Source organism: Botryllus schlosseri, chromosome 11, assembly GCF_051294905.1.
Source record: "Botryllus schlosseri isolate E-star chromosome 11, Bs_hap1, whole genome shotgun sequence".
Taxonomy (NCBI): Eukaryota; Metazoa; Chordata; class Ascidiacea; order Stolidobranchia; family Styelidae; genus Botryllus; species Botryllus schlosseri.
Window position 1 is genome coordinate 3,867,525 of NC_137246.1, and position 25,110 is coordinate 3,892,634.

Here is a 25,110-nt window from a genome sequence, read left to right on the forward strand (position 1 = left end):
CGTATAATCCCCCGCAAAGTTGTGCATTAAGTGCTGGAATGACTGAAGAGCTATCACATTACGACACAATATGCATTTTCGGTTTATTTGAAGGTACAACACTCGCCAATCTGCGTCTATCAATGCTAAAATAACCGATACAGTATCTGATGAAGTCTACGTGCAGTGCATGCTTTTGAATTAGCTGGATGGTGAGATCGAGAGGTAGGCTAACTAGCTAGCTAAGTAGCATACTCGAGTGTTTTCATGCGGCTCCATGCGTGCTCTGAAGTTTAAAATGCGACTACCACATCCAAAAAAGGCTGGAACCACTGGTCTATTCCATTCGGTTCAGCTCGAGAAGGACTTGGTCGGGGTTGGCTATAAACGAAATGGGCTGAGGATCAAGACCCCAAAACATATACAGTGTCAGATTACCTTATATTGTCAGTTTCAACACATAGTTAGGGTTGGGCAAAATCGAGTACTTGACAGACTTGATTCTGAACCGAGCATTAGGCGTCGAGCCGGGTATTCGATTATCACTCAACAAGACGGGACATCAGTATGAATGATCTGGAAATTTCAAATTTATACATTTCATGCGACCATGAGGAATATGGTTATACATCACAATAAAGTATTTGGTATTTTATTAACACACCAATTTCATTGCTCAATGTGACAATGCTGTGGGCCGATCAGGACTTCACGTATATGTCATTTATACGAAAACGTGCGTAGCTTTGTACTGCATGTTCCGTATGCTGCGATACCAGGCGCGTAGCCAGACGAAAAATAGGGTGGGGGCTTGAAATAAAAGGCGGGTTTCGATTTTTTTCGAATTTACTAATATAGCATCAATTCATTTGGGTTAAGTGCATGCATGAATTACGATTATACAATCTCCTAGTGTTGACGAACTTTCGCGTGTGATAAGCTTGCCAACGAGTCCCGAAGAGCTGTCAATTAGCGAGTCCCTGATCTCTCGAGAACTATTATATACGCGCGCTTGCCGCTTATCCACGTGTATTACGTTGCCTCGGCGACGATTTGCGCAAGTCAAAATGTCCGAGTTGGTATGGAATCTGGTCTATAATGGCATCGATTTCAGGTGGTTCAAACCTTTCTCATCTTTTATAACTCAAGCCTTGACATACATCTTGTTATGGTTATGTTTAAGGATAGCTGGAAATCAATTACGCATGTAATGTACGCACTACGCAGTCGCACATGCTTGCGGACATTCGATGTCATTCAGTTGCGCGATGTCACTCATTAATCACAATCGCTAAGCAGCATACATTTAACAGCATTGTCTCCAAGCCATAGAGAGATAGGAGCGAAAGCATACTGCAGGCCCGAGATCCGATAGTTGGGTCAGCGATGATATCGTGCGCACCAGGCCAATGCAGATGCGATTATTCAAGCCAGCGGAACAAGACTTGAAGACGCGGGCCAGCGACGATTGCCTAGCGCGCGGCAATGAGTGACATAATCTCGCAATCATCTCAGCGGGAGATCGCGTCGCGTTACAGACAAATCTCGCTAATTGGCAGATAACTAACCTTGGCGTGGTTGCGATTGTTCAGAACAATGCCAATTTTCAGACTTTGAGGGATATTTCGAGGGGTTTCCATTGCCTTCGACGAAAATTTAATGTATATTATCAGAATTAGTGCGACTGTAGCTTTCAAATAAGATCAACTTTATTTAATTTGAGCGCTCGGATAGTCATCTATGGGATTAGCAATTGCGTTGTCGCTTCCTAGCAAATTGCCGACTATAGCATCACTAGGCCGTGAATCACGTGTTGCGCATCTAGCCGTGGGTTAGTTATCTATAGCTAATTGGCCGCGCGCAACACTGATGATAATACGACTCATTGAACATTAGCGTCAGAATGGTCAGGGGTCTCGACGTATAACTGAGCGTATAATTACAGTACTCGTAAATACGGTCAATCACCATTCTCGACTCGAAGCAATAAAATTACCACTCGATTCACATTCGAGTACTGGAATCATTGTGCCGATAAATTGTGTTTGAACACATAATTTCCTATTCGTTTTCACATTCCCAGCTCAGCACCGCTAGATTGGGTGACAATGACGTAACCTGGATAAAAAATTGGAAGGCGCATTTCACAAGTTGTCGTTTTGGGGGAAATGTTCACAACAATGCCGTGACCTCACGGATCCATTGTGACGTGATGACAACAGTGGTCTTCACAATGTCAAACCCGAATGGTTTGTGCCCCGATGTAGGCCTGTCTGGCCCGCTGTATATGAGAAGTTGAGATTCTCTGTTATAGCTGACACATTCACAACAGAGATATTTCCTTCAGGTTTCGGGTGCGCGTCTCTGTTTTGGATGCAACGACACAAAAGCAACATCCTGGATGACTATAATTGCGCCGGGACGATCATGGACTACATCACTGTCAATCTATGCCAAAGCGATACGCCTTGCATATCGACACAAAACGCGATGTCGTGGGGTTATTACGATTTTTGCAGGGAAGAATGGAATGTGAGAATGTGAATATGTGTTTATTGCAATCTATCTGATTTTATCGTACAGCATAGGAATATCAGCTGGGTGACTTGGACAACTAGAGAATTTTCAGCTTTTCCAAATTATTTCGAATTAAAACTGTGGGTACAAAGTTTTTTCAAATTTAAGTATAATTGGAAATATAGCTACACAGTTATTTCTAAATTAGATTAAAATCAGAATTATAGCTACACATTTTTTCTGAAAGTAGAGTATAATTAGAACTACTACATTCGCGAAAACTTGGAAATTGAACCAATTTCCGTTAGTATCATTCTTATTAGCATAAGAATAGCAAATGTCTGTACAGCAAGCTTGGCTCGTTTCGCACTATACAGTTTTCCTGGAGCATATACAGGAAAACCAGAAATTGGATTTGAATTAAAACTGGAGCATGAAAGCATCTCACAAATTAGATTGAAATTAGGTTGGAGCAAAAAAAAAATTTTAAAAATTGAATTAGAATTAGGTCACCGATATTTAGCTCCAATTAACTCTAATTATTAGACAAGTAGACTTATCTATTTGTACAAGTCTGGTGTATAGGTAGTTCTGTCAGATGCAGGTGTCGTTTGTGGATGCTTGCGCTTATGTAAGACCGAATAGTTGACAACCGAAAATTCGCAATGAAGAAACCGCTGGGTGGCGATATTGCGACGTGTCGTCCTAATTTTGTTTCATGTGTGAATGAGCTTGCTTTCAACCAGGTCGAGAATTTTCAGCTCTTTTCAAGTAAGATTACAATTTAAACTACTTGATTCGCCAAACATGGAAATTGCATTACATACCTGATGAGAAAGATATGAAATATAGTTAAGTTCATATCAAATCAGAATTTATTGTCATAAGCACGAGAATGGTAAAATTCCGTTCGCAAAGCAAAGCCTGATATGTTACTGGAATTAAAATAGAGTATGGAAACATGGCTTCCGCATAATGCAACAACATAACATAACATTGTTGGGTTATTATTTTTATCTGAACAAGTCACACACAATGTACAATGCGATAAGACACAATGCGATGTCATGAACAGATAGGAGGATGTCGAACGACACGAATCAGTAGCGATCCTTTACTCTAACATCCACCTCAACGGATACTTTCATTGTTGTACCGCATTTTGCAATTGACTTACAACTAATAAGTTCAGAAATTACGTTGGAAACGTATTCACGTAATCAACGCTGGTAAAGCAAAACTTACGCGTATTGAAATGAATGGCAGTTTCCTGCTTTTGTTCGCGGGTGAAACGGGTGTTTACCGCTGTCGTCATCAGATTACACGGATTTGTATCAGTCCTTACAGCACCACACGCGGATACACAGAATCGTAGTTGGGATTTTTCAGGGGATTTTTCGGATCTACAAGTTTCCCACACTATATCTGATTCAGTCGTCGAATCGTTGTGAATGAGCTTGATCGTGAATCCTGTATTGTGCAGTGATGCGCCAAGCAGCGTCTTTTGCGTCATAAAAACACTTGAGTCATTCATTGACTCAACCAGCGTTAGTTGCTTATCAGTCCGTCTCTGCAGATAAGGTGATTCTTGCCTATCAAGTTCTATATCCTTACATAGCATTCATAGAATATCCCTCTGTAAATCATCAGATTACATTGTCATCTGATCAAAACACACACAATGTATGATGAAAATTTATTCAGTCCATTGATTGATTGAGTCACCTCTGCTATATAACGACCCATCATTCATCACAATATATATTCACACTCTGAACCAATGTTTCTGCATTATACAGTCTCGAAAGGTCGGGCTTCCCGGTTCGCCTCCTGCCTGAAATTAAACGGCCTGGCGTCGTAATCGGCCCCTTAAAGTTCGACTGGTGTGGAATCAAAGCGGGCTCCCGGATATTAGTGGGACTTGGTGACATGCAGTGCTCTGTGCTGTCGTGCAATCCAAATCGACATACAGCCGGTATGAAGCTAATAAAATTGTGCTGATTTTACTTTTTTTTTCATCAGCAACGTAATCAGAGGTAATCAAAGATGTTCATCGTTGATACTCAAGTAGAAACATAATTAGCGCCGTAACGTCCTGCCTAAGTACAAGTAGAAGTAGCCCTTTTCAAGACATGTTGAAACTACTTCAAGTAGAAGATGCGAGACTAACGCAAAATGACTTTTGCACTGTACTATTTGTTGCAATATTCGTGAATCGTGATACCCGTGCTCTATTGTGTGACGTTCTTGCGGCCATTGTAGGTTCGGTGTCATCACTGCTAACAGTAGCTTGGAGTGGATTTTCGGGGTTCGAATACCTCCCATTTCGAACTGGAAACCCCGTCCTTTTGAAATGCCGATTCTAACTTCAATATTTCTTAGCTTATTTGCAATTCCGAAATTCGTATTATCGGCTATAAGTTAGCTGTGTTTCAGTTAGTTTGTTGCGGATTTTTAAAGGCCGTTCGATCTAGTTCCAGTTGCGAGTTTTTTGAAGTGAGTAGTTATAATTGTACATTTGTACTTATAGTTGCGAGTTGCTGAAGGGAGTAGTTCTAGTTGCGTGTTTTGAAAGTCCAGTAGTTTGCACAAATCTGGAGTATAGCGAACCAGAAATAGCCAGTTCTCCAAGTGTAGTGGCAGGGTCCGTATTTGCATATTAAAATACGCGCGCTTTCGCCGCCGTTGCAGTTTTCAATCTTGGCACTTCCGCGCAATTGTCCGTGATATCGCCCCTCGAAACCGGCCGCGCGTTCTACAAGGAAAAGAAGTTGGATGGGACAGAGTCTCGGATATGCGTTCCCTATTTTGGACGCGACTGCTTGTGGACGTCCGCATCGCTAAACGGTGGCGCTGTCTTCGATCGTTTTGTTACCGAAGTGTATGAATGGACGAGGCTGTTCGCGGCGAGCGTGACTAAGGAGGATGTGTATCGTCGGATTCAAGATGACGCTGGTGCGTTGCTATTGGATTTTGTAATTTGCTGCGTTGCGCTTTCGTGCGACATTTTCGCTTCCGATGTTTCCACGTGGCGAGATAGCGTAGTGGTGTAATTCACAGCTGCAACAACAATGGGTTGCCGGTTCGAGTCCGACCGAGTTCGACCCCAGAATTCCTACCTAAGTGTTGAAGGTTTTTCTAGGCTCCCCCTCGCCATCTCATCCGTGTAAGCGAAGTCTCATAACTACCTACAAGTCGGCAGCTACGGAATAAAAATGACCAATTGACCATAGCAGTCGACAAACACCATTATTGCCCATGAATACCACAAATAACAACAATAACAAACTGTTTCAATATAATCTCTGTGGGCCATTGTACTGGAACAAGTGTATTTCGAGACAACTGCAATTCTATCTGATTGCGGTTGCAGCCAATCGATGTGCCGCTAGCGCTGTTGTTTTGGTAATCATGGTGTTTTTCGACTGCAGTGGATAATGGTCATTTACACAAGGCCGATATTTTATATTGCTTCCGAGTTGACCGACTTGTAGGCTTTTATGACACCGATTTTGCGCTGACGCGCTGTATCTGAGCACATTACATACTTTATAACTTATTTCACTTGTGTGTAATTGTTCGCTTTGACCGTAGTATATGCATTATTCATATTGAAATAAACCCGAATAGGCTCGGCTGACACTCGTCAGGGGTAATCATCAGCAACTAGTAGAGAATTGGAAAGAACATTGTATATCAACAATCGTACCCCAAAATATGACGCATGAAATTTCGAATATTCGGGGCGGAGAGAGCGCTTGAGCTCGATGTACTATTGTTAGATGGTACACAAACTCCTTCTGTAGGCACAGGCTTGGTTGGTTCTATACATTAGCTTATAATTCTGCAACACGTTCGGCTAATATTACACCGCTCACGCACGATCCATTTGTGGGTCAGGGCATATTCTTTGAAAACCGCCAGTATAATGCAAAGCCAACAGCCGGATTTGATCTTTTTACCTCTCACGAGCTGGGATAAGTCAACCAGCGAACCAATTTTCTATAAACATTCATCGTTTATATTTTGACGTTAGCAAGAAATCAAACAGTTATTTAAATATAATTGACTTGACTCTCTAAAATTTCGACCCCACCCTCCCATATCGCCCCCGTCGGCCGTTTTGACCTCCTAACCATATGCAGCAAAATCGCGCATTTTATCTACCACTGGTCTGGAACGTGAAGAATCCACATTTGCACACTGCATACAAAGTAACAGGAGGTGCCATACGGACAAATCATGAAAATATAGTGGCATGTGTCGATAGCAGACTTGGATGACTAGAAAATTTCCGGCTTTCCCAAATTTGATTAGAATTAGAATTATAGCTGTCCATTTTTTTCCGAATTAGATTAGAATTAGAATCACAGAATTAGCGGAAAACTTCAAAGGTCATTGAAAGGGTCATTCTGTTACAGCCTCACACCACGACAAGCCTGGCGCGACTATGAAAATAACACCGACCATATTCGGAGAGAGACACGCGCCCTGTTTGAAGGGAATCGCAGAAAATATCAGCGTAGGCGACTGCAAAATACCGAGAATAGCGTCGGAAATCGCGACCGGGATTATACGGAATGTCTTTGGGATGTTCCTGGGCGGTATGTAACGCTTTTTCATTTCAATAAGCTTCGGATTTCGATATATTTACGTAATCAATATATTAATACAAGTTCTAATACTTTTGCAATGCCTCGGTATGCAACCAATGCACAATATATTCGGTATCTTACAGAAAAAGACAGTGTCTTTGACGACGTACGGGAGGTGTGGGGATGTGGAACTCCTTTCCGGAAGAACAAGTTATTTCGAACGTCCTTGGAGACTGTCTCGGGATTGCATTGTGCGTTTGATAATGAGGTGGACGCGGCTCTTGGTGCGGCCTTGTTTGCGGCTTATTCCAGTAGCTAGACCGGCGGTGACTGCATGGTGGGGCTTTACGGACTGGTGCGACGATACATGCCGACAGGCAGAGATGCCAAGACATGATTCCAGAGAAAATGGCAGTGAAAAAATCAAATTTACTAATGATTGGGCCGTTCTCCTGCTTTGGGTAATGCAATTTAAAGAGAGCTAGCCCCTTGGTTGTCAGCCGCCGGTCTGTGGCAAGTGTACTGTCGGTATATCATATTTAAAATGCCAGAAGTTGTCCATTAAATAGAGAAATATAACGTCAAATTGATTTGAGAGTTTGGAAAGGATTTTTCTGCATGTAGTGGAGAATTCATTGCCTACTTTGGGCGTTCGTCAAAATGATGCTAGTGTTGTACGAAACAGTTTAAAAGTAGCCTACAGACCGTTTCGGACAAGTTACATCTCAAGGCCTCTGACACTTGAACAAACTTTGTTAAACTCGAACGGTGCAATTATAAGCGACACTTGACATTATGAAAATTAATAGAGGCTATGCTATAGCAAACCACGAAGTTGCCTTTTTTACATAGGACTCAGAACAATGCCAATCATGTTAAGCAGAGGTCGGGAACCTTTTTTGTCCGAAGACCCATAATGGCCCTCTTTTTTCCATTGTAACTAGCAAAGAGCCATAGATGTCAATAAACTGTTACTTCACAATTGAAATTTCGTGACGTCATTGTAGGACTAATTCAAACTCACTACATGGGATTCGTCTTGCGCGCAACATTTTCTCTAAAATTCGTACTAATCATGCTGATTGCTTTATTTAAGCATTCGAAACTTGAGTTACGAGCACGATAGGTTCGTCGTGATGCTCCTTTTAAATGCGAGAACCCATGATCACATGCTTAGGTGGAGCCAAACATGGTCACTGCAGCAGTATATATGCCTACCCAGTACCCACTCTCAGCTGTGATACATCAGTAACGTCGGGTCACGGGAGGTAAGTGAGGCAGTGTCTCACCTGTCGTCAGGATGAGTGAAGGGAAATTGTAAAATCTTCAATTACTATTGGTATTTTCTCTCGATGTTCATGAATTAGAAGATTTTGAACATTTCCCCCCTGAAATCACATAATTCGCATATTCATTGTTCGAAAATAAAGCGCGGAACGAGAGGTTAGGCACAGACAGGCCACGCCTCATCATTGATAACGCAATTCATCGTAAATAGCTTAGAATTTATTATAACTGATATTGATCGAATGTAACTGTAACGATTGCGAAAATATAAATACTGATCGACTTCTCCATTCTCAAAGTATTCGGCGGTAAAATATAACTTTGCGCTACAGCCTACTTTTTATCGCCGATACCAGTACAGAGCTACTTGCCTATCAAGAACGTGGGTAGCTATGACGTTGTTTGTATTTCGAGTTTGTAATTGTAAATGTAACGTCCACGACAGTACATTTTGCGCTATAGATCAGGAAAACAATGTGTATGTGAAAACTGCGTCGTCATATGGGCGATTGGGCATCGCCATGCCTGCTATTCTCTTTGATCAATCAACGAATGTATCGTGTGGGGCAGTGGTCGGGAACCTTTTTCGTCTGAAGAGCCATGTCAGCCTTATATTTTCCATTTTAACTCACAAGGAGCCATACATGTCAATCAATTGTTACGTCACAATTGAAAATAGTGACGTCATATAACGAAGCAGACAAATTTACCAGTCATTCCAAGGTTGAGTGGTTTTCACCTATTGAAATCTTATCTTAGACCGATTGGTGACAACATGGAATAATCTGGGCTACTAGATGTGATCCAGTTGATCTATGCTGGAAGCACAACAGCTATCCACATCATGGATGGAGGATGTTTTGACAAGGCAGTCCCTCCTCACCTCCTCGTCGATGCAGCAATCTATCAACATACCATAGAAATTGCCTTAACTGAGGATAAGCGTGGTGACATGAAGTCCTTAATGGAAAAGGTGACTGGTGGGGAAATGGGAGCCAGACACTGTGACCCAGTATTGCGAGTATTTGAGCGAAGGTTTGAAGAAACGTTCAATCGATTCGCAAAAAGAGGAAGAACACCTGCACTCTAGGTGGAGTACCAATACATGGTAGATATGCCCAATGTCTTTATCAGAACCAAGTGACTCGCAGACCACAATGGGAATCTGTACTGCATTGTTACCAAGATGCTTCACACCTGCAGGCCATCATTAGCGGTTCTCAAACTTTTTTCGGCACGCCCCTTGATAGAAAATTTCGCCCCCTCTTATCGTCATATCGAAAAGTATTAAAAAGAGCAACCAATGTTTGCAACCCCAATGCATTGTTTTGTGGCGCGGGAGGTATTTATGGCCGTTGAGACACTTCTCAAATATGTAGTTGCAGTTGAATAATTTATTAAACATAACCATGTGCAATGATAACATGTAGCACATAGATATTTTAGCGATTTTGGTGCCTAACCCCTTCTATTACCCCACTAGATCTTAGCTCGAACGGACCTGACCACAACCTAAATCAAAATCCAATGGCAGCAACACGCATTTACCAGTTACACTTCATTCAGGGACATCTTCTGATTAGTGCAAGGTTCGGTATCACTCAAAATCTAGCATCAGTGTGTGGATGGTACGGCGGAATTATGACATTTCAAATCGAAAGGCCTAATTAGGATTATTTCCATTGTTGAAACTGGAGATTTCAGCACAAATTAAACTCATTCCGAGTTCAAGAAAATCATTTCCCTCAGGCGGCTTCGCGCCTCCCTTCAGATGCTTCCACGACCCCCCATACCCCCAGTTTGAGAACGTCTGCCGCCCACGGGAACCACGTTGGTGAACCCGCAGAGGAAAAATGAGCAACAGATTTTCTGGCCACAGATGTTGGGTGCCCACTCTCAGTCATCTGTCAGTTGTCAACCGGCAAATGGAGGAGAACGTCAGCAGACATGTACCAGTTCACAGAGAGCTTACCAAGACACAGATTAAGCGAGATGCAGGGGCCATTGAACTTGTCCTAAAATGGTTTGAAGAAATGAAGCCATTCGTCAACGATGTATTTCTCAACTGGATTCACAAGTATACGGTTGATGACGTAGTCGAAATACTGAGGGAGCAGCTGAATTTAGGATGGCCATGCAGATCATCAACCTGGATGAAAAGTCAGTGATGGTTGTCATGTCAAAGGTGAAAGCAGGGTTTTAATGACTCGAGTCACGATTTTTTATGACTCGACTTGACTCGAGTCATTTTCTAAAAATGACGGATCTGTGTATTGACTCGACTTCTCGAGTCATTGCGCATGACTCGAACCAAGTCATATGACTCGAGACTCAGACGGCCAAGACCAACATTTTATGGTTTTGTTTGTTTTGGGGTAGGCTATTCATGGTGTTTGTCGACTACTATGGTCATTTAACGATATTTTTCTTATCTTCCGTAGCTGCCGACTTATAGCACGGCCCACTGACGCGGATGAGGTGGCGAGCAGGAGCCTAGGTAAACCTGCAACACTTATATATCGGAATTCGGAAGTCGACCTCGGTCGGACCCGCATCCATTGGTGTTGCAGCCGCGGATTATACCACTGCGCTATCTCGCCACTCAACATTTTATGGTAATTTCGAAGAATAGTGTGTGTGATTATCTCTTACTACTATCTCTCTCTTTAGTAGTTTCCCTAAACGCACGAGCGATCTAGTCTTCTTGTTGTTGTGATTGTGCGACGTGAATGCATGTATGTATAAGCACACACGTCTTGTGAGTTGTTGGGGCAATAGGGATTAGGCTAGTCGATGCAACTGTTCTTTTGTATTTCAGTTTGATCATTTATAACGGTATTTAACCTATGAATGAATGCAAAGTTGCACACCATGTAACCAAACTAATGGGATTTCGTCTAATAGTGCTTGTACTTGAAAATGCGAACAGAAAAGTTAGGAAAACTTGTGTATTAGAAATGCGAACCATTCGATATCACCAAACAGAGTTATAAAAAAGGTGATTTAACATAGGCTTCAACTGGAAACTGAGCAGTGTCAACACAATGACTTGGACTCGGACTCGAGCCATAATACCATGACTCGGACTCAACCCTCTGCTCGCTGAATTGGACTCGGACTTGACTGGGTGGTGAATTGAAAATGAATCGACTTGACTCGAGTCAAAACTATGAAATTGAGATTGACTTATGACTCGGAGCCCTATGAGTTGGTTACAACCCTGGGTAAAAGCCCTGTCATCGCAAAGAAAATGTCCTAAGGTTTACGAGTAAAACATTCACATTGACTCATTGAAGTTTGCTTTCAGAATGTCATTGTGGTCTTTGATGGTTACAGCAGTTCACCAAAACATACAACATGTTCTAGAGGAAGACAGCGACAGGAGTGATAAAACCGGAGACACTACCTCTAACAGAGGGTGCAGCTTCATAACGTTCACTCCGCGAGTACCTGCAGACCCGGGATTTGATTCGTTTACAGAACTTGTCCCCGAACCCCAGCGATTACGGATGGACCATAGGCGTGCATAGATATGAGCCTGATGAGCTATTGCAGTTCAGAAGCTATATTTGTCATAAAGATTGCAACAACCGAATATACAGCTGCAAGAAGAATGAGATCACGTGCATTTCAGCCTGTGGAGTATGTAAAACCCTATAATGCAATAATTGCAGTTACGATGATGTTGAGTCCGAAGAAGGCATAGGCGATGCCTGTTGAAATGTCTGATATTGTGCATGTGAAATAGGCTACCTCTTCAGTGAACATATAGCTATGCGAAATAAAGGCGATTTTGTGCATGAATATAAAAGTGGGTGTGGCGTTTTTCACAAAGCAGAGCCTGTAGTGAATGATAAGTGTTAACAATCAATTGAGAATCATGGAAAACCAATATTAAACACGTCCTAAGATACTTATGGGCCATAAAGATTTTTTTATTTTATTTATTTATTTATTTTTTAATTCGTCAAATTTAACAGCTTTTTTGGGGAGTTTCCCACAAAAGTTGAACTTCAACATTTTAACATATGTTATTACACACCTTAACAAACATATTGGTGAAGAAATTGTTTGGTAACAATATAGTTCACAGATTTTCACAAGTTTCCCTTACTAAAATAATTAAAGCTGGAGTGGCCAATCTGAAATCACACTCGTGATCCGAGCTATGTCGATCTCGTTTAGGATTTCTGTGATGTTTAACAGTTGAAACCTTTCATCAAACTGCGTGGGCCTTTAGATCGAGCTGTCACGCCAGAACTTAAACATAAAAAAGAACATAGGAAGTATATTTACCTTAGAACAGTGGTTCTCAAACTTTTTAAGACACGCCCCCCGTATGATGGTGAAAGATTTCGCGCCCCACTTATCGTCATAGCACAAAATGCACCCAGGATGCTAGTAAACCTAACTGATAGTTTGATGGCATGGAAGGTTACGACTGTGGATGAGAGAATTTTGAATATGAAATTCAGACTAAATACATAGCAATAATTATGAATTGGATGTTATCGCGCGGAGCGCGAAAAAACATTCAGTTGAGCTTAGTTTCGAACCCCTCTTCAGATGCTTTCACGCTCCAAGTGGGGCGCGCGCACCAGCTCGAGAACCACTGCCTTAGAATTATCATGGTGAAATATACTAAGAAAAAGTTGAATGGAGTCCCAGCAATAATTCGATTTTTAGTACGCATTTTATCAATATTTCCTTCAATATCCTTGCAATATTTTTAATAACTTTCTTTAGACCTTCGCGGGCCGCATGCGGCTCGCGGGCCGTAGTTTGCCCACCCCTGGTATAGGCGTCCCCATATGTCGGCTATTCTCTTTGATCAACAAACGTATGGTGCAATCCAAGATTACGCAGCGCGCGATGCCGGGTATAGGCTACATCGAATTAGCGAGGGATATTGGTCGCTGGCGCCACAGCAACTTAAATTTTAGGATTTTATAAAGGAGTCCGAGCTCTTAACCCTGGATACGCCACTGTCTTGACCTCTCGAATACGTGTTTATGCTGCCTCGAGAATAATTATTATGGCTGTTAACAAAATTTACTAACAAGTTGCTGCAATATCGATAAAATTAAGTACAAAATTTAAATTGTTTCGAAGAGCCGTATCTTATATACCCAAAAGAGCCATATATGACTCGCGAGCCATAGGTTCCCGACCATTGGTGTAGGGTTAGCATATTTTGGAAATGTGAAATAAGGACACTTTTTCAGAATTTTCAGACTCGCGAAACCGGAGTAAAATCCTTAAAAAATGGTAAATTTTTCCCATTGTGGTCGGTTGACTAAAAAAAGGTCAACTTTCCAGCTCGACTCCCGCAAATACAGCCTTCCCTCCATATTCTCCGGTGGTTGACTAAAAAAAATTCCCGTCGGAGCGTTACTTCAGTGCTGATTTACGGTATTTCAGTCGAGTTTGGCACCGTTGTATTTAATCAAAATAATCATAAAAGAGGACAAAATCTCAAAAAATAGGACATTTGGGCGTCCTCCGAGGACGCTTTCAAAAAATTCAAAAAAGAGGACAAATCCTCTTAAAAAAGGAGGCATGGTAACCCTAGTATCGTGCAATCCAAGATTTCGAATCGGGTACATCGAATTCGCGAGTGATATTGGTCGCGACAGCTAGTAACTTAAATTTGAGGATTTTGAAAAGAGTGGTCCGAGCCCCTAAACCGAGACGGCATTGTCTTTACCTTTGAAACACGTGTTTATTCTGCCACGAGAACAATTATTCTGGCAGTGATGAAAATTTACGAACAAGTTGCTGCAATATTGATCAATTCAGTAAAAAAATAAAAATTTGGCAAAGAGCCATATCTTATACCCAAAAGAGCCATACATGGCTAGCGAGCCATAGGTTCCCGACCACTGTGTTAGTGTGTATGGGTACACCGACCACCACGGGATCTGGCGACATGACATGAACTTCACGTCAAGCCTCGCGATTATACACAGTATATACAATATACATACATTCGTGCTTTCTAGTTATGGTGATATATAAAACGCAGTCGATGACTTGATGCAAGACCAGATGGGGAATAGGCTACATTCCATTACCATTTACGAGGAAATAATATGATCTTGCTAGTTTTCACACCTTATTTAACGTCCACTTGCAAAGTAATAATTATAGATCTTATTATCTATATCGTCTGCTATCGGTTCAACGAATTATTCATTTGTAAGGAAACTCCGCCTTAAATTGTTTATAGCGCATAATTCATCGTGTCTCGGATTAAATCTCAGAAAATTTTCTAATCATGTATATTGCCAAGTGTCAGGCGCCCCTGTCAACCCAAGATCAAACTTCCATACCCCAGGTAATGCTGCATGTAGCATTTTTCTCGATCTAAAAAAAGCGTTTGACTGCGCAGATCATAAAATTCCCATCTCGAAATTGGCGCGTTACCGACTTCGAGGCCCACAACTTGAGCTCATGAAACGCTACCTCACTGGACACCAACAAAGGGTTGCAATCTCAAACACCGTGTCCTCTCCTCACCAGGTCACCTGTGGTGTGCCCCAATGCTCAGTACTTGGACCGGTCCTCTTCAACTGTGGTTTCAATATAGTTACCACTAGTAAAAAGTCGGTAAAATTGACATCTGCAATTTCAAGAAGGGAGAAAGTGCATATTAAGTTTAGAGTTTTATACAATACCAAAAGTAGTTATTCGCAGAAGTGAAAACGTCAATGCGGAACAGTTATATGCAGCTTACATGGAAAATATATTAGTTAAACAAATATATAGCCTAATCGAAATATCTATAGTAGCACTTCTGTGTTACTTTCGACCCAACAATCCCCAGACATGAGAGAAACCGGACTCACGGTTTTATAATTATAAACCAAACCCAACGTCCACGTTTCCAATTAAGTATATTGTATTCCTCACAATGCATATGCAGGGCTGACGCCAGATTACGACTAAATCAAAAAGGGAGCACAGAATATGCCAACTGATATCGTTGTTAACTTAACGCCACCGAGGGAGCTCGAAGGGGCCCAAAATTATTTCGTTGGTCGTTTGTTGGAGGAGATGTATTCCATTTGAAAATTTCCGTCGCGATTCGCGCAAATCCATGGGCCTAGAGGTATGCATTTAAATATGATTACTAAGAGAAAAATACGCATATTTTAGAGAAATCGGCATATCAGCGCTAGCCACAGCCACAGAACATTTTCAAACCCGGAAAATTGACCACGGCCAAAAAAAGTTCAGAACCCCTGGCTTAACCTGTCACAAACAACGAACTGTCGTTGAAGCATGAAAATATAAATATCATGGGCGTGAATTCGACAAGATTGAGAATTTTTCAATGTGTCAGCATCCGGTCAGCCTATAACTTTCTGATTATTTAATCCTACCCGCGAGTCAAAAAGGTTACCGATCCCGAAGATTACGGTTTCCTCTCCTAATCTGTTTCAATTTCCAGTTGTTACAAACTGTGAATGTGCCTTGACTCATAAAATTGTTTTGAAATATTCCCGTTTGCCTGTATCAAATTGTTAGTGAACGATCAGGAAGCAAGTTGCTCCATACTTGTATTAATCCTTTCGGTTAGTGTTTTATGGTAATGAGTCAGCGTGACTCATGAAAGTACAGAATAATGGTGTTAAAATAGTGTCCTATATGGCGTGGACACAAACAAATCTCACGGCTCACTGCGATTGGTCTTACGTCACAATTTCCATTTGGTTAAAGGCAATTTTACTGTAAATTTTTGATCGACTTGCGGAGCGCCACATTTGATAAAGTCGGTATTAATCGAAAGCTACCGTGGTAAAGGTTGCGAAAATATGAATTTTATTCTGCTCGTGGTCCTGGTACCTCCCGAAATCAGCTTCGGATGTTGCATTGTTACGAAGTTCGGTATTGGTTTATATTGCAAAGTTTGAGAGAATATTTCTGCGCGAGAGGATTACGTCACTGCCTAAAAAAAGACGTAGTGGAATTGGCATTAGGGATGGTGTGAACGTGAGGTTCACGTTCGCGTTCTGTGTGTGAACCTCGGAAATTTAGAGGTTCGCGTTCACAACAGAACCTTGGTAGGTTCTGCACTGTGAACCTTTTTCATATATTACAATTTTCACTTCATTATAAAAGATCTTTGGTTCAAATTTATTGCATTTCAACTGCGGGCCACTTTATGCATGGCGTTGGCAGCATTAAAAATCTACAGTAAACGAACATGCACCTTGACAATCTCAAAAGTTTTGCTTGCTTTGTTACAAAAGTTTGCTTGAAATATCCAGCATTCTGTTTTTGAGTATTTAGTGACTCTCTGCTGTGAGCTTGACCCGCAATCACACAACATCACTAGCGAAATACGTGGTCAAGGAATGATGCTTATTCAACCAAATAATGAGATTGATATCGTTTTCTGATGTAAAAAATCTAGCAGGCCGACGGGGTGAATCTTGGCTCCATATCTTCACTGCATCATTAAAACCGAATCCATGCGATTGAGGTGTTGGCTACTGCTGTATAACTTGTTAATGGGGTAATATCGGTAGCAAGTCTCGAAACCCGTTTTACACTCTGCTCAGTATCAATAGCAATACTCAGACGCCGAATACATTGTTCCGTCTGGCCTAGACCGTTAAGGCGTAAGCTTATATTCACTGGCAGGTCCTCCTCGAAATTGTTGGCAAAGCGGCGTAAGATAATGATTTTGTGGGAGTATTTTATCCTTTGATTGCGTCAGTTGATACATTTAGCGATGTTTAAAACGCCAATTTGTACTTATGCATTGTGGCATTATGTGGTCCGAGCCGACGCTAGGTATCGTGTACATTAATATAGGGTATCACTTCATTGAAGATAGGGTTGTAATTAGCAATATGACGTCGCGTGACGTCATGAGGTTCACGTTCGCGTTCACACAGAACTTTTCAGAAAGGTTCGCGTTCACACGAACCTGAACCTTTCAGAGGTTCACACCATCCCTATTTGGCATCAGTTGCTCGCAAGTATCCGCCGTGTATGGGCGAACGGGCCTTGTAGGTAATAGCAGCCTGTGCCAGTGTTTGTTGACATGGCATATTTGAATGCTAAATATTGGGATTTTGGCACATATTCATGTTGGTTGACACCAGAATGTTGCCTTTATCACGTTGGCACTTTCGACTTTCTTCAACTATAACAATTAGCTCATTAGATCTGTAGCAGGTTTTGTTTACTCGTGTTATCGTGTACCTAACCAGTAAGGCAGTAACCAAGTATAAGAGGTTGTTAAAAATAAAATTAAAGTAAGCACATTGGTGTCTTACGTCCGATGAATCTTTTATCTTGCATTACATCGAATTATTAAGTCACTTTGCAGTTGATCTACTGACCATTGCAATGGCCTGTTTATAATGCGAGATACGCCATTTAGGCTTATACTCGCTCTCCTGTTCTTGAACTGATGATATCGGGCCGAGTCGTTAAGGCATAGACCTATAAGCATATATAATTAATTGGTGATGCCACTAAGCTTGCTGATCCATAGGAAAAATTTGCCTAGCTCGTATTCGTACCTCCTTTATTTGTACTACAAACTTTGCAATTTTTCGGATTTTGCGGACTGAACCGATATAACTTGGGCATGAGCACACTCTGCAGATCAAAATCAAATCCACCAAAACGTATGTCTTACGATATTCCTTCTGCGGCCAAATTTAAGCCTAATTAGACTGTTGAAAGTTATTCCTCTTTATATATAAGGATATTTGGGATATTAAAGATAATTTGGCATTATTTCAGTCAGTTTACCAATTCTGTACGATTGCCCTAAGAGCCACCCCGCAGTTGGCAACCCTAGCGCGCAGCAATCTAAGACTAGAAATTTTGCCATTGGCAAGCATCTGTTGGATGATCCCGCTTGTGCGAAAAATAATTATCGAGACGACGGATTTTGCGTCGTTGGAAGGGGGCAGTTCACACTTGAGTTTGTGTGCCTTGGAATCGACTTTTATCAAAATACACCAGCCAAAAGACTGTGTCAACCGGAGTTTGCGTACCATCTGAACATAGCATATTGAACGGTATGGTCTCTTCTTCAAAATTTCTTGCTGGTGACGTCATATTTTGAGATACACGATTGTTTATATACAATGTTATTTCCAATTCTCTATTAGTTGCTGACGATTACCCCCGACGAGTGTCAGCTGAAAATATTCGGGTTCATTTCAATATGAATATACTATTCAATTGTCTACTGAAGTTCAGTACCTCCAAGAAGCTCTTCAAATATCAACAGTTGTATCACCGAATATGACGTCACCGGCATGAAATTTTGAATAATCGAGGTGAATAGAACACGTAAGCGCGATGTATTATGTTATATGATACATTAACTCCTTCTGTTGGCACAAAGTAATTTGGCGTATTTTGATAAAACATCACTCCAAAAATACGCCAAGCTAGTTATAGTGCCAGCAGAAGGAGATCTCCGGTGCGGTTCCCCACCCCTGTTCTCCGGCAAATTCGTGCAATTTCACGAATAATAATGCTTCTTAGGCGCATAACTAGAATCGTTCCCAAAATATTCCATAGTAAAAGTAACTCGTCAACCATAGAGAAAGACAGAGAGATGATATAGGTCCAGTTCTGTATATTTTAAGTTTCGTCATTCAAAACACCGTGACGTCGTGATACAATGCGAAAAATCGTACAAAATAAGTCCAGAATGTTCACAAATTTTAAAGCATATCGGCGCTACAATGTTACTATAATACAGACGTAATTGTAAACATTGAAATTGCCAATAATATTAACAGCATAAAAGTTGACTTTACTTTTGAAATCTGATGTAGCGTATATATAGCATTTGAGAATATAATATAAATATCCTACAGTACGGTTACTATATTTTGAGATCCTGAAAATAGGAGACCTTTCACATTCTGCAAAAGTTACTACAGTGGACGAGAAAATGGGATAATTTTGTGTTGACTAAAACAAAATAAAGTCATTTTTCCGATTCGCCACCCCCAGAATACCCGTTGTATGTCGTTTGGCCAACATTTGGTCCTTTTTCGTGGCCCTTTTGACCATTTTAGTACAAATTGCCAAAAAGGAGGACATTTGGGCGAAGGGAGAACATTTATTGAAAAGGGGGACTATGGCCATCCTACGGCCTACACTAGAGTATCAAATAAATACATTATAATAAATAATTTTCATTATAAAGCTCTTCCACCTTACAAAAATTTCAATCGGGTCAGACTCTAACAATTCAAATCACGAAGAGGATTCTTGTCATTTTTCAAATAGATATACAGGAATGTATCACATGTGTATACTAATATAATCCATTCGAATGTCAATGAGTATTCGTTTAGTCCAGGGGTGTGAAACATACGGTCCGCGGGCTGCATTCGGCCCGCCAGACAATTCCATCCGGCCCGCGAAGCAATTCTGAGTAGAATAAAAAATTCTTATATTTTCCAGCACATTTGTAACAAATGTTGAGATTTTTTGCGGGAAATACTTCCATGTTAATAGGTCCCATTATAACCACCCGACTACGGCGCTGTGGTTTCACTCTATAGTAACCACTATAGTAGCAACAAGTCTGTGAAATTGACATCCAATTTCAGCAAGGCTAAAAGTGCACACTATATGTTCCCAGATTTATAAAAATATCGACCAAAAAGTAGTTATTCACAGAAGCGAAAACGCCAATGCGGAACCGTTATATGCAGTTTACATGGAAATATATTAGTGGCACAAACATATAATTGAAATATCTATGGTCGCACTGCTGTGTCACTTTGGACCCAATAGATCCCCAGACACGAGAGAAACCGGTCTCGTGGAGTAATGATAATAAACCAAATTACAACGTTATTACAACAATTATCTATTATATATGCTTTTGAGGTATTCAAGTGAAAAGTAAGAGCACGAGGTAACATTTTGGAATCAGTTGACTGAACCGGCCCGCGAGCGATTTGAAGGCTTGAATCCGGCCCGCGACGCAATTCGAGTTTGACACCCCTGGTTTAGTCCAATATGCTGCAGGCTATAAGCGCTCTATCTCCCACTGCGTGAAATCGTTGGGTTTCAGACTCAGAAGTCCGTTGACAACAGATAGATGTAAATTCGAATTGAATGCCGCCTTGAGTACAATTCCGTGTTGCGAGCTGAGAAAGTTATCGTGGTCTTTGAGCAGAAATCTTTTGTCCGGGTCGTGCGGGTTGTACGTTACCGTGTCAGGAGACTTCTTACACGTTTTGAGAAGCACGACCTCCGACTCAAACGCTGTGAGGTAGAGTATCTCAGAGTTTGTGTCTTGCTGGAATCCAAAAGCGACAATGTTCGTGCTGATTTGATGCCACATCGTGATGATCAATGAATCTACGTTTCCCGATGTCACCTTAATTGGTAGGTAGTTACCGAAGGGACTTACGTTCCAATTTTGATTACCTGTCACCGACTTCACTTCGACTGTGGATCTCCTCCACGAGTTGGGCGCCTCTTCCCAGTGAGCGTGTATTTGCTTTATCTCTTCTTCCCAGCACGGAATTAGAGGGTATGACATTCGACCTCTTCGCATCATTTTTACAGCGAAATAAAGCTTCTCGATTCCGGTGAGTTCGTCTTTATCGCAGGTGTCAGAAGACTTTGAGTCGTCATGTCGCGGATTGATTGACCCGGCCTTTTCGTCATCACTATCATCCGAATCTGACGGTATCAAATCCACCTCGTCTTCACTCGAATCTGGATCCTGTGCTTTCCCCACGGTGCAAGTTCCCTCCTCGGAATCACCCCAATCACCGTCATTTAGGGTGATCATATTTTTGAAATCTAAAAAGAGGACAGTTTTCAAAATTTTCAGACTTGCAATACTGGAGTAAAATTCGGAAAGAAAATGGTAAATTTTTCCCGACTTTGTGGTTAGTTGAATAAAAAAAACATCATTTTTCCGACTCAATTTCATACACTTTTGTTAAATTCTCCGTTGTTTGACTAAAAAAATGTCAGCTTTCCGACTCAACTCCCGACATACCCGCCAGAACATTACTTGAGTACTGATTTCCCATATCTCAGTCGAATTTTAACCTATAATTAACCACAATTTTCGAAAAAGAGGACAAATTCTCTAAAAAGAGGACATTTGGGCGTCCTCCGAGGACACTTTTGTAAAAGCCAAAAAGAGGATAAATCCTCTTTAAAGAGGACGTATGGTTACCCTACCATTAGTTATCGTGTGAATTCCGCTTTTACGTTGTGTATCGTTGTTTAATTCTCGACAGCACGCAGTCTTTTTGAGCTCGTTCCATATTCGTGCGGAGACCTTTTTCTTCATGTCATCTGTGCAAAAATAGAACTAACGATAGCGATTTATATTGGTAGTGATTCAATCGCCGATATGTTTGGAAATTGACAATTAGAATCAAGTACCGTGATTAAGGACAAGAATGTGAATGCTAGAGGTGCCAATCATATTTTGAATTGTCGATGCGAAGATATAGTAAGCAAATCATACTCGAGTTAACCCGTTTAGCACAATGTCATAAATATATATTATATATCAAGCTTTGGCTAACTCAACCCCAATTAAAATATTCTTGATTGCAGGAATTAAATGAGCTGTCAATCTGTTAGTTTTACTATATAGTATACTTTCATAGTATGTCTGTATAACGCTGCCTCAATTGAAATATTCCAGCACGTCCTTATTTGCTTCACCCACCTTTCCCCCTCTGGCGTGTATTCACATCGCTACGACTTCGCGTAATTTTTCTCCGTGCGATTGCATCCATTTGCTTTTGCAGTCCAAAATAATTGTGTCCTGAACCAGACTGAAACTTGATGAATGACTTCCCAAGTGTCTCGCATACATATATATGCAAGATTGTACATATACAGTTTCGAAATCGTGTGGCTTACTGGGCAGTTAGGAAAGACAATAGAGCATATCGCGTCTGTGCAGTGTATGCACGAACCATGATGTAATTGAAGATGCGTGCTACGTCATTGTTAAGTAATGAGTCACATCGCTTTCTGATTTCAAAAACCCCTTTGGTAGATTCCATCACAAACGGTCGATTTAAATCTGGGATAATTGCGATTTCACCTTAAGATGTTGATGGATGGTTTTGCTGTAACGAAACATTCTTGTGTTTGTTAGGGTGCCTGCTATTTGAGCATGCGGCACAATGATAAACTACAGTTGAGTGTGCGACGCTTTATCATGGGTCACTTTGGCATGTCGCATGCAGTTTTTTGAGATACCCGCCGGAACGTTAATTTGAGTACTGATTTCTTTTATCTCAGTCGAATATTAACCTATATTTACCAAAAATTTTCAGAAAAGACGAACAATTCTCAAAAAGAGGACATTTCGGCGTCCTCCGAGGACTCTTTCAGAAAAGTAAAAAAAGAGGACAAATACTCTTAAAAGAGGACGTATGGTAAGATTGGTAACCCTACTACTGCTGCATGACTTGTTAATGGGGTAATATCAGTAGCAAGCATAGAAACCCGTTTTACTCTCTGCTCAATATCAATGTAGCAATACTCAGACGCCGAATACATTGTCTGGTCTGGTCTCTCGTTAAGGCGTAAGCTTATATTCCCTTGCAAGTCCTCGTCGAAATTGTTGGCAAAGCGACGAAAGATATTGATGTTATGGGAGTATTGTATCATTTGATTGCCTCAGTTGATACATTTGACGACGTTTAAAACGTCAATACGTACTTCAGCATGGTGGCATTATGTGGCCCGACTCGTCGCTGGGTATCGCGTAACACTGTACAGTTCATTAATATAGGCTATCACTTCACTGAAATGTAGAGTTGGAATTAGCAATATGACGTCACGTGACGTCATGAGGTTCACGGTCACACATAACCTTTCAAAAAGGTTCGCGTTCACACAAACCTGAACCTTTCAGAGGTTCACACCATCCCTACACTATATGCATGGCGCTGGCAGCATTAAAAAAAAATCAATACTAAACGAGCATGCATGACAATCTCAGACAATTTTACTTGCTTTGTTACAAACGTTTGCTGCAAATATCTAGCATTCCGTTTGTGAATATTTAGTGACTCTTTGCTGTTAGCTTGATCCACAATCACACAACATCAAGAGCAAAATACACTTAATGTAGGCAGTCAGCGAATGAAGCTTATTCAACCAATCAATGAAATCGATATCGTTGTCTAATGTAAAAAAAATCTAGCAGGCGTACGGGGTCAATCTTGACATTGTATCATAAAAACCAAATCCGTGCCATTGGGGTGTTGGCCACTGCTGTATAACTTGTTAATGGGGTATGGGGGCAAGTATAGAAATCCGTCTTACACTCTGCTCAGTATCAAAGTAGCAATATTCAGAGCCCGAATACATTGTCCCATCTGGCCTTGACCGAAGGCGTAAGTTTATATTCCCTTGCAAGTAGCCTACTTGTCGAAATTGTTGGCAAAGCGACGTAAGATAGCTGTTGTTGTTGTTGTTTATTCAACAACAAAAAATTGATGCTTATTGCCTGATACGGAAGATAGTGATTTTATGGGATTATTATATCATTTGATTACACCAGTTCGTACATTTGGCGACGTTTAAAACGTCAATATGTATTTCAGCATTGTGGCATTATGTTGCCCGAGTCGTCGATTAGTATCGTGTACATCAGGGGTTCTCAACTTCCCTTGTATAACGGGCCGCATTTTTGCAGCAGAAGACGCTGCGGGCCGCAGAAAAATAGTGACATGTATTTGTGGGCTACTGTTAAATTAAGGCTTATGTAACCTATTTACCAGTCGTATACGGACATGCAGTACGTTTTTATGCATTCTAAAGCATTAATGGACAGCGTTCGTAAGTTTGCAGTTGCTGGTTTTTGTGAGACTATATGTGTATCTATCTTCTTGCGGCGCAAGTAAATCCCTTCGTGGAGCGTGCATTGCATTCGAAACCAAGTCGGTATATTCAACTTCAAACCCTTCCACTAGAGAACCGAACTCTCTGTTTCAATGCGTGAGAGAGCAAGTATAAAATTACGGTAACTTTTGCGTTACGGAGGCAAGTATCACATTGAGCCCTGAGTGATATGAGAAGAGGTCTGGTGATCGGGACCATTTCTGAGCAAACCAATCAACCCTTTTCCCCTTCCAAGCCTGGGGCCCTGCAGCAATAATTACAGAAGTCTTGGATTTAGCGATATTCCAGTCAATTCTGAACGATGCGTCTGTAACGGCGTCGGCGATCTCAACAACCGTTCGCAGTGAGTCTAACACTCTTTAAAAGTGTAGGCCTACTACGTAGCGGAATTCTCTTGAACTAGAGTCCAGTCGAATACCGATTCAAAACAATAACAATCTGTAGTCGAGCCTGTATTAAGAAACGAGAACACATTAAAGCAGTGGTTCTCAAAATATTTTAGACACGCCCCCGTTTTTTATAGGGAAAATTTAGTGCCCCCTTATCGTCATATAACAAAATACAACCAGAATGCTAGCAATACAAACGGCTATTTCGATGGCATGTAAGGTTATGGCTGTTGATAAGAGAATTCTCAAATATGAAATTCTGACTATACACCTAGAAATAACTAGAAACTGGAGATAAATTGCGCGCAGCGCAAAATTATTTCCAGCTGACCTCAGCTTCGCCCCCCCCTTCAGATGCTTTCAGGCCCCCAAGGGGGCGCGTCCTCCAGTTTGAGAACCACTGCTTTCAAGAATGAGGAATCAAACGAAAGAGAGACGGTGCGATA

At 41.2% G+C, this 25,110-nt stretch overlaps 2 protein-coding genes and 1 long non-coding RNA gene across 4 annotated transcripts in view; 2 read left to right on the top strand and 1 right to left on the bottom strand.

Moving 5' to 3' along the window:
* Nucleotides 1-7,677, top strand: part of LOC145449861 (sedoheptulokinase-like) — a 105,296-nt gene extending 97,619 nt beyond the window's left edge. For both annotated transcript variants that reach the window (XM_080328305.1, XM_080328306.1), the window contains 5 exons: nucleotides 2,327-2,519; nucleotides 4,296-4,471; nucleotides 5,188-5,451; nucleotides 6,918-7,100; nucleotides 7,235-7,677. In XM_080328305.1, the coding sequence (XP_080184431.1) occupies nucleotides 2,327-2,519; nucleotides 4,296-4,471; nucleotides 5,188-5,451; nucleotides 6,918-7,100; nucleotides 7,235-7,410 (992 nt within the window). In that variant the 3' untranslated portion in view covers nucleotides 7,411-7,677. The remainder of the gene's footprint in view (nucleotides 1-2,326; nucleotides 2,520-4,295; nucleotides 4,472-5,187; nucleotides 5,452-6,917; nucleotides 7,101-7,234) is intronic.
* Nucleotides 7,678-13,504: 5,827 nt separating this feature from the next.
* The window catches only part of LOC145449874 (uncharacterized), a 157,283-nt gene continuing 145,677 nt past the window's right edge, over nucleotides 13,505-25,110 (top strand). Inside the window, exon 1 of the long non-coding RNA XR_013918372.1 lies at nucleotides 13,505-14,249. This is a non-coding gene — a long non-coding RNA (uncharacterized LOC145449874). The remainder of the gene's footprint in view (nucleotides 14,250-25,110) is intronic.
* LOC145450492 (uncharacterized) lies at nucleotides 18,784-23,286 on the bottom strand. Its single transcript, XM_080329007.1, has 3 exons — nucleotides 22,081-23,286; nucleotides 21,582-21,698; nucleotides 18,784-21,191 (listed from the first exon to the last, which is right to left on the bottom strand). Exons 1-3 carry the CDS (start codon nucleotides 22,148-22,150, stop codon nucleotides 20,407-20,409), a joined length of 972 nt encoding a protein of 323 aa, XP_080185133.1. The 5' UTR covers nucleotides 22,151-23,286; the 3' UTR covers nucleotides 18,784-20,406.